General features: G+C 38.4%; 1 protein-coding gene across 1 annotated transcript; it reads left to right on the forward strand.

Moving 5' to 3' along the window:
* The first annotated feature begins 3,583 nt into the window (after positions 1 to 3,583).
* Positions 3,584 to 3,886, forward strand: LOC101604811 (protein dpy-30 homolog). The gene has a single exon (XM_045130504.1). It carries the CDS (start codon positions 3,584 to 3,586, stop codon positions 3,884 to 3,886), a length of 303 nt encoding a protein of 100 aa, XP_044986439.1.
* The last annotated feature ends 9,492 nt before the right edge of the window (positions 3,887 to 13,378 follow it).

Genomic DNA, 13,378 nt, shown 5'->3' on the forward strand with positions numbered 1-13,378 from the left:
AAAATAGTCCTGCTTAATTTTTTTAAGTCATATCAATTGCAAGAGATGGGAATAACATTTTTAATTTACTCATCTATTTGAAAGATAGAAAAAGAAAATATGGAGAAAGAGAGAGTAGGACGGAGAATGAGTGCACCAAGGCCTCTAGATGCTGCAAATGAACTCCAGACACATGTGCCACCTTGTGCATTTGGCCTATGTGGATCCTGGGGACTTGAACGTGGGTCCTTTGGCTTTGCAGGTAATCACCTTAAACTCTAAGCCATCTCTACATCCCAAGAAAGGGATAACTTTAATCAATGCTGGTGGAAGTAGAGCGGATACTTATTTTTTTAGATATTTATTTATTTGTTTTATCTTTTCACAATTTTTATTAACATTTTCATGATTATAAAAAATATCCCATGGTAATACACTCCCCCCTTTCCCCTTTGAAATTACATTCTCCATCATATTACCTCCCCATCTCAATCATTCTACTTACATATATACAATACCAACCTATTAAGTATACCCCTCCCTTCCTTTCTCTTCCCTTTATATCTCCTTTTTAACTTACTGGCCTCTGCTACTAAGTATTTTCCTTCTCACACAGAAGCCCAATCATCTGTAGCTAGGACCCACATATGAGGGAGAACATGTGGCACTTGGATTTCTAGGCCTGGGTTACCTCACTTAGTATAATCCTTTCCAGGTCCATCCATTTTTCTGCAAACTTCATAACTTCATTTTTCTTTAACGCTGAGTAGAATTCCATTGTATAAATGTGCCACATCTTCATTATCCACTCATCTGTTGAGGTACATCTAGGCTGGTTCCATTTCCCAGCTATTATAAATTGAGCAGCAATAAACATGGTTGAGCACGTACTTCTAAAGAAATGAGATGAGTCCTTAGGATATATGCCTAGGAGTGCTATCGCTGGGTCATATGGTAGATCAATCTTTAGCTGTTTTAGGAACCTACGCACTGATTTCCACAATGGCTGGACCAGATTGCATTCCCACCAGCAGTGTAGAAGTGTTCCTCTTTTTTCACATCCCTGCCAACATTTATGATCATTTATTTTCATGATGGTAGCCAATCTGACCGGAGTGAGATGGAACCTCAATGTAGTTTTAATCTGCATTTCCCTGATAATTAGTGACCTAGAACATTTTTTAGATGCTTATATGCCATTCTTATGTCTTCCTTTGAGAATGCTCTATTTAGCTCCATAGCCCATTTTTTGATTGGCTTGTTTGATTCCTTATTATTTAACTTTTTGAGTTCTTTGCATATCCTAGATATCAATCCTCTATCAGATATATAGCTGGTGAAGATTTTTCCCCATTCTGTAGGTTGCCTCTTTGCTTTATGCACTGTGTCCGTTGCAGTGCAAAAGCTTTGTAATATCCTGAGGTCCCAGTGATTAATCTGTGGTTTTATTGCCTGAGCAATTGGGGTATATTAAGAAAGTCTTTGCCGAGACCAATATGTTGAAGAGTTTCCCCTACTTTTTCCTCTAGCAGTTTCAGAGTTTCAGGTGTGATGTTAAGGTCTTTTATCCATTTGGACTTAATTCTTGCACATGGAGAAAGAGAAGAATCTATTTTCATCCTTCTACACATATATATCCAGTTTTCCCAACACCATTTGCTGAAGAGGCTGTCTTTTCTCCAATGAGTGTTTTTGGCATTTTTATAGAATATCAGGTGGCTATAGCTACCTGGACTTATATCTGGGTCCTCTATTCTGTTCCTTTGATCTACATGTCTGTTTTTGTGCCAGTACCACGCTGTTTTTGTTACTATGGCTCTGTAGTATAGGTTAAAATCAAGTATGGTGATCCCACCAGCCTTATTTTTGTTGCTCAGTATTATTTTAGATATTCGAGGTTTTTTGGGATTCCAAATAAATTTTTGGATCTTTTTTTCTATTTCCATTAAGAATGTCTTTGGAATTTTGATAGGGATTGCATTAAATGTGTAGATTGCTTTTGGTAAGATTGCCATTTTCACAATATTGATTCTTCCAATCCAGGAACAAGGGATGTTTTTCCACTTCCTAGTGTCTTATGCAATTTCTCGCTTGAGTGTTTTAAAGTTCTCATTGTAGAGATTCTTTACTTCCTTGGTTAGGTTTATTCCAAGGTATTTTTTTTTTTTGATGCAATTGTGAATGGGAGTGATTCTCTGATTTCATCCTCTGTGTGTTTGTTGTTAGCATATATGAAGGCTATTGATTTCTGTGTATTTATTTTGTATCTTGCTACATGGCTATAGGTTTTTATCAGCTCTAACAGTTTGCTAGTAGAGTCTTTAGGGTCCTTTATGTATAGAATCATGTCACCTGAAAATAATGATAACTTGATCTCTTCCTTTCCAATTTGTATCCCTTTTCTGTGTGTCTCTTGCCTTATTGCTATGGCTAAGACTTCCAGAACTATATTAAATAAAAGTGGGGACAGTGGACACCCTTGTCTTGTTCCTGATTTTAGTGGAGCAGCTTCTAGTTTTTCCCCATTTAGTAATATGTTGGCTATAGTCTTGTAATAAATAGCTCTCTTATTATATTGAGATATGTTCCTTCTATTCCCAGTCTCTGTAGGACTTTTATCATGAAGGGATGTTGGATTTTGTCAAACGCTTTCTCTGCATCTACTGAGATGATCATGTGATTTTTGTCCTTCAATCCCATTTATATAATGTATTACATTTATAGATTTGTGTATATTGAACCATCCCTGCATCTCTGGGATAAAGCCTACTTGGTCAGGATGAATGATCTTTCTGATATATTCTTGCATTCTGTTTGCCAATATTTTGTTAAGAATTTTTGCATCTATGTTCATGAGGGAGATTGGTCTGTAATTTTCTTTTTTTGTTCTATCTTTGCCTGGTTTTGGTATCAGGGGGATGCTGGCTTCATAGAAGGAATTTGGTAGAATTCCTTCTTTTTCTATTTCCTGGAAAAGCTTAAGAAGCAATGGTATTAGCTGTTCCTTGAAGGTCTCATAAAATTCAGCAGTGAATCCATCTGGGCCTGGGCTTTTTTAGTTGGGAGATTATTGATAACTGTTCGGATCTCCATGCTTGTTATAGGTTTATTTAAGTGATTAATCTCATCTCGATTTAATTTAGGTAGGTCATATAGATCAAGGAAATCATCCATTTCTTTCATATTTTTATACTTTGTGGAGTATATGCTTTTGTAGTATGTCCCTATGATTTTTTGAATTTCTCTGAAATCTGTTGTGATGTTACCTTTTTCATCTCTAATTATATTAATTTGTGTCTCTTATCTCTTTTGTTGGTCAGATTTGCTAAGGGTTTATCAATCTTGTTTATCCTTGCAAAGAACCAACTCTGTTTCATTAATATTTTGAATTTTTTTTGTTTCTATTTCATTAATTTCTCCCCTAATCTTTATTATTTCTTGGATACTTATTTTTAAGGACATACATAGGCAAGGACTGGAACCATTAAAAGTTTGAGATGGGGCAGAGGAAGCAACAGCTTGCCGTGGCACGTGTAATCAGCTCTTCCCGGTCCTTCACCGCTCCGTCTAGACTGGTATCCAGTGACTGGCTCACAGGTCTGTCATGGATGGTGAGCAGATGCTGGAGGGACAGATGCAGGTTGCAGAAGAAAACCCTCACTCTGATTATGGCCACGTAGGCAACATGGAGAGGATAGTAGAAAGTGAAAAGATTAATGCAGAAAAGTCATCAAAACAGAAGGTGGATCTACAATCTTTGCCAACTCGTGCCTACCTGGATCAGACAGTTGTGCCTATCTTATTACTGAGACTTGCTGTGCTTGCAAAGGAAAGACCACCAAATCCCATTGAATTTATGGCATCTTATCTTTTAAAAAACAAGGCACACTTTGAAGATCAAAACTAACTTCTTGGGAAGAAAATAAAACTTTGGTTGCTACTGTAGATTGACACAATTATGAGGCAGCTTGAAGTGCAGTGATTTGTCCCTTCAAATGTACATGAACCTTCAGGACAACAGAACATTTTTCTGGAGTTGCAGAAAAGAACATATTTCACTTATTTTGATTAATCACCATATTTATTTAATAAGCACCAACTGTGCATTTTTTTCTCAGATCCTTTGTTTTTAAGATGACCTTCAAAATAAACCATCAAAATACCAAAAAAAAAAAAAAATTGAGACAGGCTGGAACAATGGATAAGCAAGTAAAATACTTATTGTACAGAACTGAAAACTTCACTTTGGATCCCCAATACCAGTATAAATGTTTGGCATGGTGTCACCCAAGTGTAATTCCAACACTGAGGAGGCAGAGATAAGCCTTGGGGTTCACTGGGTAGCCAGTCTAATGAGGTCTAAGTTCAGTAAAAGACTGGGTCTCTCATCTGTTTTGGTCTCTCCAACGCTCAGGGAACATTGTGGAAGAGGGAGCAGAAAAAATGTCAGAGCCAGGTCTGGAGAGATTGCTTAGCGGTTAAGCGCTTACCTGTGAAGCCTAAGGACTCCGGTTCAAGGCTCGGTTCCCCAGGTCCCACGTTAGCCAGATGCACAAGGGGGCGCATGCGTCTGGAGCTCGTTTGCAGAGGCTGGAAGCCCTGGAGCGCCCATTCTCTTTCTCTCCCTCTACCTGTCTTTCTCTCTGTGTCTGTCTCCCTCAAATAAATAAATTAAAAAAATTAAAATAAATAAATAAATAAATAAATTTTTTTTTAAAAGTCAGAGCCAGAGGATGGAGAGGAGTGCTATGGAATGCTGTCATCTGGACATAATATGTCTATTATATACATGCCCTCACAGTGACAGTTTTTATCTGCACAAGACCTGCACAACACTGAGATAAAGAACAATCTAACATGGATGGGGAAGAAAGCAACAGAGAACAAAACACCAAAGTAGAAGAGGGACTAATTGGAAAAATAAGGGGTTCAGTGGAAGGGAGAGGAGAAAAGTGGAGATAACGAGAGGGGACTAGGAACAAAATACATTATATACATGTATAAAAACTGTCAATTAAAAAGTTTAGAATAAAAGAAGACCCCGTATAAAAGAATAAAGTGGAGTGCTAGAGAAGAGGACACCAGTGTCAACTTCTGACCTGTTCATACATGCCCATACCTGTGCGTGCCCGTCTGCACACACAAATAAACATACCTTCATGGAAACTTTTTCCCTGGTGAGACATGAACACACATCTGTTCACCCCAGCTAGGGCTCAGATGACAGGCCAAAGTATGATTGCGCCAAAATCGGTTTTGGTGAACCAGTGAGTTTATTGGGGTTACTTACAGAGCAGGGTGAGGTGTTGCTTACAGAAGCATGGGTGACTCAGAGGCAGCTGTGTCACCAAAGCCCACCCCAGCAGAGGTGACGACTCACAGAAGCTGCATTGGGGCTCACCGCATAACCTGCAGGCAGCTCTGTTGGCTGGAGAGTGTGGAGCACACTACATGGATTTGCATGCATTCAGAGTCTCACCCCAAGCAGTTATTTTCCCTTTATGTACCCTTAGGGAGGAGCCTTGTCACCTTTTGCAAGACTTGTGATTTCCAGAGTCTCCTGAGCTTCCTTCCTCCCCACAACCCTAGTTAAAATCTGCCTCTCCACATTTGCTTAACACTCCTGTAACCTTCAGGAGCCATGAGTGACCTTTTAAGGGTCAGCTCTCCCAGGTTTGACCTCTTGAGTCTCCAGAGCCTCCCACCTCCCTTCAAGAGGGGAAGTTTCAATTCAGAGGAATTTTCTATAAAACGCATGCCATATACATACCCATCTCCCCAACACACATGCAAAGAAAGAATTTGAGACAGTCATAGAATCCAGCTACTTTTCCCATCTTCTCCATTTCTTTTTTTCTGAATTTTCATTATCATTTTCCATGATTATATAAAATATCCCATGATAATAGCCTCCCTCCCCCCTCCCACTTTCCTTTTTGAAATTCCATTCTCCATCATATCCCCTCCCATCTCAATCAGTCTCTATTTTGATGTCATGATCTTTTCCTCCTCTTATGATGGTCTTGTGTAGGTAGTGTCAGGCACTATGAGGTCGTGGATATCCAGGCCATTTTGTGTCTGGAGGGAGCACGTTGTAAGGAGTCCTACCCTTCCTTTGGCTCTTACATTCTTTCTGCCACCTCTTCCGCATTAGACCCTGAGCCTTGGAAGGTGTGATCGAGATGTTACTCAGTACGGATGGTGTATAAGCATCTAAAAAAGTGTTCTACATCCCTAGTCATCAGGGAAATGCAAATTAAAACTACATTGAGATTCCATCTCACTCCTGTCAGATTGGCTACCATCATGAAAACAAATGATACCTCCATTTCTTTTTGCATCTTACTTATTTTCCTTTTGTCCTTTCTCTCTCTCTCTCTCTTACACACACACATGCACACACACAAAGAAAGAAAGAATTTGAGACAGCTATAGGATCCAGCCATTTGTTCTATGTTCTCCATTTGTTTTTGTATCTCACTTATTTTTCCTTCACCCCTCTATCTTTCTCTCTCTCTGTCTCTCTGTCTCTCTCTCTCTCTCTCTCTCTCACACACACACACACACCATAACTTGGGAAAGGTTACTGATTTGTGAATAACTGTAACGGACTGGCTATTATAAGCAAAAGGGGGACTAAAGCAAGGGATTTTGAAGTTTGCCATAGAATTAGAATGATTGGAGCACCAGACTCATGAATAATAGTGAGCATGGGACACATTCCTCTGTCTTGCCTTTCTTTCTCTAGATCTCCATTTCTTTTTTGCACCAGTGTTTTATTGAATCTTCCCTACCACTCTAATCCCTTTCATTGAAGACCTTGAATTTGAAATGATAAGACAACGAACTTTTCTTGTCCTTACTTCTTTGGACCTAATCAAGCCTTATTCAATTTTATTTCAGTGTAAGTTTCACATCTTTTTCTGAGAACAGAGTTTTGTAAAATCCGAGAGAATATCCCAAAGTGAGCAATTCCTATGGGGCAGAGGACAGTGAAGTGGAGTCACATGGACTGTCAGGTCTGTGAGGCGCAAAGTTCACACAGCACCAAGAGGGTACGCATTCAGAGGCAGTTGAGCATAGGGTACGGGAATGTTGTAATCCTACTCCATTGCCTGATAAAACCAGAGGATGAAAGCTCAAAGGCCCCCAGATCCTGCATGCAGAGGAAAGGTGGATCTAGAAGACTAGACACCATGGTGGTTTTAAGGACTCTCAAACATTTTAAGCCAATTACTATTCTCCACATTAGTTCCTGCTGTTATTGGCAATAATCATAATCATAATGGGCTCTATTTATTGCACATTTCCTCTCTACCAGGGACTGGGCTGAACTTGTAGATGCATTATCTAATTTAATCCTTCAATAAACCAATACTGTAGGCATTATAATGATCCCTATTTTATAAATAAGGAAGCTATCTCAGGTGGGCTGAGTGTCCCATGTTCTCTCTCCCAGATACTTCAGGACCTAGGAGTGCAATGAAAGCATGAGTGAGGAGCTCTGGGATCAGCCTTAGTTTCTTGGGTTAGTTACTGCTCAGCATCCCATGAGTGGATCTGGTATTATTTAACCTCTACTCTTTTACCTCCCATCTTACTGTATTGCCCCCCACTTTTTAAGCCCAATTTAAATGCTTTACTTTTTTGATAAAGCAGAGTATTATAGAAAAACAGTTAGTTTCTAGTAATATTTATACCTTTATTCAGAATTAAGTCCTCCATAGACATGTTACCTGAAAGTGAAAGTCTGTTACAATATGCAAAGCTTCAACCAAATTTGCTACTTTTTGTGCCAGGAAAGTTTATGTCTTGTAGGAGGAATGATGTGCTATGTAAGTTGGCTGTAAGGTCCCAGCTTCTAGGGCATTGGAAGTATTATCCTATCCCCACATTGAGTAGTTCAGTGAATCTAAAATCTATAACCATGCTGGCTGGCAACCATTGATTTCAATCAGGTAAAAAATAAATTAAGAAATCTCCCGGTTTGAGGCTTGATTCTCCAGGACCCACGTTACGCAGATGCACAAGAGGGTGCACGTGTCTGGAGTTCGTTAGCAGTGGCTGGAAGCCCTGGTGCGCCCATTCTCTCTCTCCCTCTCTATCTGCCTCTTTCTCTCTCTGTCACTCTCAAATAAATAAATAAAAATGAATTAAAAAATTAAAAAAAAAAGAAATCCCTTAACTGATGTTCCTTGAATTACAACATTAAAAGGTTTATAAACACAGTATAAACACAGTTTATACTAGGTAATTCTGATTTTGGTTAGCAATAAGAATAAGAATCTTTCACAAATTCAAGTCTTTATGAGTCAGTAATTTGTCAGCCAGGGTACACTCAGACAACAGCTTAACTGCAGAAGAAGTGTGCTGCCTCGGTGCGCTGGGAAGACGGCATCGAGCGCGCTGCTAGCCGACAAGGACCTGAGACTGGAGAGCAGAAGTGCAGCAAGGCGACCATGATCATGCGCTGGCTTGTTTACCCCAAGCCCTCGACCCGTGGTTGAAGTTCAATTAGTTTTATTCCTATGGTTCTTAATACCAAGAACTCGAGCTCCACGAGGGCTAATGTCTAATTTGTACTCCAAACCAAGAAGCGGTGCAAATTCACTATATCTGAGGCTGAATCCATATAGACTTTTTGACCAAGTCCAGAAGGCAGTTATTATATAATATCATAACAAAGTCTGAAAAATAATTACTTGTATATATAGATGTTCCTTCAGATATTTATCTATAGTAAGTTTATCAGTGACCATTACTTAATGTATTAGAAATAACTTCAACTTACTAATCAAATATTTGAATACCTGAAAGAAATGGGAAGAACAGGACTTACTTAAACAAAGGAACTTTAGAAAGGATGGTAAAAATCTTGTCACACACTATCACTTTTAGAAACAGCATAGAAGGAACAGTCAAGGGTTCAAACACTGGTGAAATGGGTCAAAATTATGCAAAAAATCCACATTATTGTCAACAGTACCACAACTGTGTCCTTCATGATTAAGAATTATTCCTAAGAAATTTCATTTGGCACCAGATGGTGTATTTAAGAGAAACACTCTGGGATATCATAAATCAGACATGGTTTTGTTAAGTCACAGGGGAAGCCAGGGATTGGGGGAAAGGATATGGGAAATAGATTGGGAAAAGTGGTGAGTCATCATCTAACTAAACAAAGCATTGATCACTCCAAGCATTAGGTCAGATACTGAAACAACTGATATAGGCCCAAGTGGTTTATAAAACCTGTAAAAAACTACACCAGCAAAGTGCCTGTTCATCTGTCAAAGTTCAGACACTAAAACAGAGAACAACATTTTAGCTTAAAACTTTTTCTCAGGAGAATCAAGATAACTTCACAAATGAGTAAAAATACCTGAAAGCAAATGTTTTTAAAAACGCTAACACCCAAAATATAAAGAAAAAAAAAATCTAGTGAAAAGACTTGATCAATCCATGGAATCATAAAATGGCCATTAACATTAACAATTCCAAGGGAGACTAGACCTCCCAGACTTCTGACTTGCCTTCTTAAATATTATTTATTTATTTATTTTAAATATTATTTATTTATCTATTTATTTGACAGAAAGAGAGAGAGAAAAAATGGGCACACCAGGAATTCCAGCCACTGCAAACGAACTCTGGACGTGTGCGCCCCCTTGTGCATCTGGCTAACGTGGGTCCTGGGGAATCGAACCAGGGTTCTTTGTCTTTGCTGGCAAGCGCCTTAACTGCTAAGCCATCCCTCCATCCCCTGACTTGCCTTCCTAATGGGACTAGAAGCTCCTTGGGGGCAGGGACTAGTTACTACACCCAGCTCAGCCTGGCCCATGGAGTTTGAACTGTATGCTCATGTTGAGATGTCTTCAGTTTCTTCATTTTCTTCCTCTTTCTTTGGTGTCCCACTATTACCCTCATCCAGGCTCCCAAGGAAGAGCTACTATTTCATTTCAGACCATATCAAAAGTGGATGACTTGTGATGTCAGGGCAGATACTAAGCTTGCTCATTATTACAACAACACAGTTCAGCTGGCCTGGTATGGGTCATTTCCTTTAACCACAGGAAGCAGCTAAGAATGGTACTTCTTCCAGTGTCACCCCAATTCATCATCTCCCCAGAATACAGGCCTCAGTTGAATAGGAGGGGGTGATTGGAAGAGAGATTCTCCACAAGGAAATATAGGGAGATATACTGGTTGGTTTGCATCACTTTTTCAAAATTTCTTCTACTTGTGCTTATTTTGTTGAATTTTTCAGAGTCTCTTTAACATTTTTATTATTCAGGTAAAATATACCTGGTGGAGAAACAAATGAAAATATTGAGATAAAAATTATAACATCCAGGACTTTGTTAATATATTTTTTTTTATTTAACATTTTCCATGATTATAAAATATATCCCATGGTAATTCCCTCCCTCCCCACCCCCACACTTTCCCGTTTGAAATTCCATTCTCGATCATATTACCTCCCCATTACAATCATTGTAATTACATATATACAATATCAACCTATTAAGTATCCTCCTCCCTTCCTTTCTCCACCCTTTATGTCTCCTTTTCAACTTACTGGCCTCTGCTACTAAGTATTTTCATTCTCACGCAAAAGCCCAGTCATCTGTAGCTAGGATCCACATATGAGAGAGAACATGTGGCACTTGGCTTTCTGGGCCTGGGTTACCTGACTTAGTATAATACTTTCCAGGTCCATCCATTTTTCTGCAAATTTCATAACTTCATTTTTCTTTACCGCTGAGTAGAACTCCATTGTATAAATGTACCACATCTTCATTATCCACTCATCTGTTGAGGGACATCTAGGCTGGTTCCATTTCCCAGCTATTATAAATTGAGCAGCAATAAACATGGTTGAGCATGTACTTCTAAGGAAATGAGATGAGTCCTTTGGATATATGCCTAGGAGCGCTATAGCTGGGTCATATGGTAGATCAATCTCTAGCTGCTTTAGGAACCTCCACACTGTTTTCCACAATGGCTGGACCAGATTGCATTCCCACCAGCAGTGCAGAAGGGTTCCTTTTTTTCCACATCCCCTGCCAACATTTATAATCATTTGTTTTCATGATGGTGGCCAATCTGACAGGAGTGAGATGGAATCTCAATGTAGTTTTAATCTGCATTTCCCTGATGACTAGTGACGTAGAACATTTTTTTAGATGCTTATATGCCATTCGTATTTCTTCCTTTGAGAACTCTCTATTTAGCTCCTTAGCCCATTTTTTGATTGGCTTGTTTGATTCCTTATTATTTAACTTTTTGAGTTCTTTGTATATCCTAGATATTAATCCTCTATCAGATATATAGCTGGCGAAGATTTTTTCCCATTCTGTAGGTTGCCTCTTTGCTTTTTTCACTGTGTCCTTTGCGGTGCAAAATCTTTGTAATTTCATTAGGTCCCAGTGGTTAATCTGTGGTTTTATTGCCTGAGCAATTGGGGTTGTATTCAGAAAGTCATTGTCAAGACCAATATGTTGAAGGGTTTCCCCTACTTTTTCCTCTAGAAGTTTCAAAGTTTCCGGTCTGATGTTAAGGTTTTTAATCCATTTGGACTTAATTCTTGTGCATGGCGAGAGAGAAGAATCTATTTTCATCCTTCTGCAGATATTTATCCAGTTTTCAAAACACCATTTGCTGAAGAGGCTGTCTCTTCTCCAATGAGTATTTTTGGCATTTTTATCGAATATCAGGTGGCTATAGCTACTTGGGCTTACATCTGGGTCCTCTATTCTGTTCCACTGATCTACATGTCTGTTTTTGTGCCAGTACCATGCTGTTTTTGTTACTATGGCTCTGTAGTATAGGTTAAAATCAGGTATGGTGATACCACCAGCCTCTTTTTTGTTGCTCAGTATTATTTTAGATATTCGAGGTTTTTTGTGATTCCAAATGAATTTTTGGATTGTTTTTTCTATTTCATGAAGAAAGCCTTTGGAATTTTGATAGGGATTGCATTAAATGTGTAGATTGCTTTAGGTAAGATTGCCATTTTCACGATATTGATTCTTCCAATCCAGGAACAAGGGATGTTTCTCCACTTTCTAGTGTCTTCTGCAATTTCTCGCTTGAGTGTTTTAAAGTTCTCATTGTATAAATTCTTTACTTCCTTGGTTAGGTTTATTCCAAGGTATTTTTTTTTTTTGATGCAATTGTGAATGGGAGTGATTCTCTGATTTCATCCTCTGTGTGTTTGTTGTTAGCATATATGAAGGCTACTGATTTCTGTGTATTTATTTTGTATCCTGCTACATTGCTGTAGGTTTTGATCAGCTCTAACAGCTTGCTAGTAGAGTCTTTACGGTCTTTTATGTATAGAATCATGTCATCTGCAAATAATGATAACTTGATTTCTTCCTTTCCAATTTGTATCCCTTTTATGTGTGTCTCTTGCCTTATTGCTATGGCTAAGACTTCCAGAACTATATTAAATAAAAGTGGGGACAGTGGACACCCTTGTCTTGTTCCTGATTTTAGTGGAAAAGCTTCCAGTTTTTCCCCATTTAGTAATATGTTGGCTGTAGGCTTGTCATAAATAGCCTTTATTATATTGAGATATGTTCCTTCTATTCCCAGTCTCTGTAGGACTTTTATCATGAAGGGATGTTGGATTTTGTCAAATGCTTTCTCTGCATCTAATGAGATGATCATGTGATTTTTATCCTTCAACCCGTTTATATAATGTATTACATTTATAGATTTGCGTATGTTGAACCATCCCTGCATCTCTGGGATAAAGCCTACTTGGTCAGGGTGAATGATGTTTTTGATATACTCTTGTATTCTGTTTGCCAATATTTTGTTGAGAATTTTTGCATCTATGTTCATGAGGGAGATTGGTCTGTAATTTTCTTTTTTTGTTCTATCTTTGCCTGGTTTTGGTATCAGGGTGATGCTGGCCTCATAGGAAGAGTTTGGTAGAATTCCTTCTTTTTCTATTTCCTGGAAAAGCTTAAGAAGCAATGGTGTTAGCTCTTCCTTAAAAGTCTGGTAAAATTCAGCAGTGAATCCATCTGGGCCTGGGCTTTTTTTAGTTGGGAGATTATTGATAACTGTTCAGATCTCCATGTTTGTTATAGGTCTATTTAAGTGATTAATCTCATTTTGATTTAATTTAGGTAGGTCATATAGATCAAGGAAATCATCCATTTCTTTCAGATTTTCATACTTTGTGGAGTATATGCTTTTATAGTATGTCCCTATAATTTTTTGAATTTCTCTGGAATCTGTTGTGATGTTACCTTGTTCATCTCTGATTTTATTAATTTGTGTCTCTTCTCTCTTTCTTTTGGTCAGATTTGCTAAGGGTTTATCAATCTTGTTTATCCTTTCAAAAAACCAACTCTTTGTTTCATTTATTCTTTGGATTGTTCTT

This window comes from Jaculus jaculus, chromosome 12 (genome assembly GCF_020740685.1).
Source record: "Jaculus jaculus isolate mJacJac1 chromosome 12, mJacJac1.mat.Y.cur, whole genome shotgun sequence".
NCBI classification, from domain to species: Eukaryota; Metazoa; Chordata; class Mammalia; order Rodentia; family Dipodidae; genus Jaculus; species Jaculus jaculus.

Bases quoted from the DNA above. Each gene is read 5' to 3' on its own strand.
- LOC101604811 (XM_045130504.1), top strand. From the start codon at position 3,584: ATGGATGGTGAGCAGATGCTGGAGGGACAGATGCAGGTTGCAGAAGAA.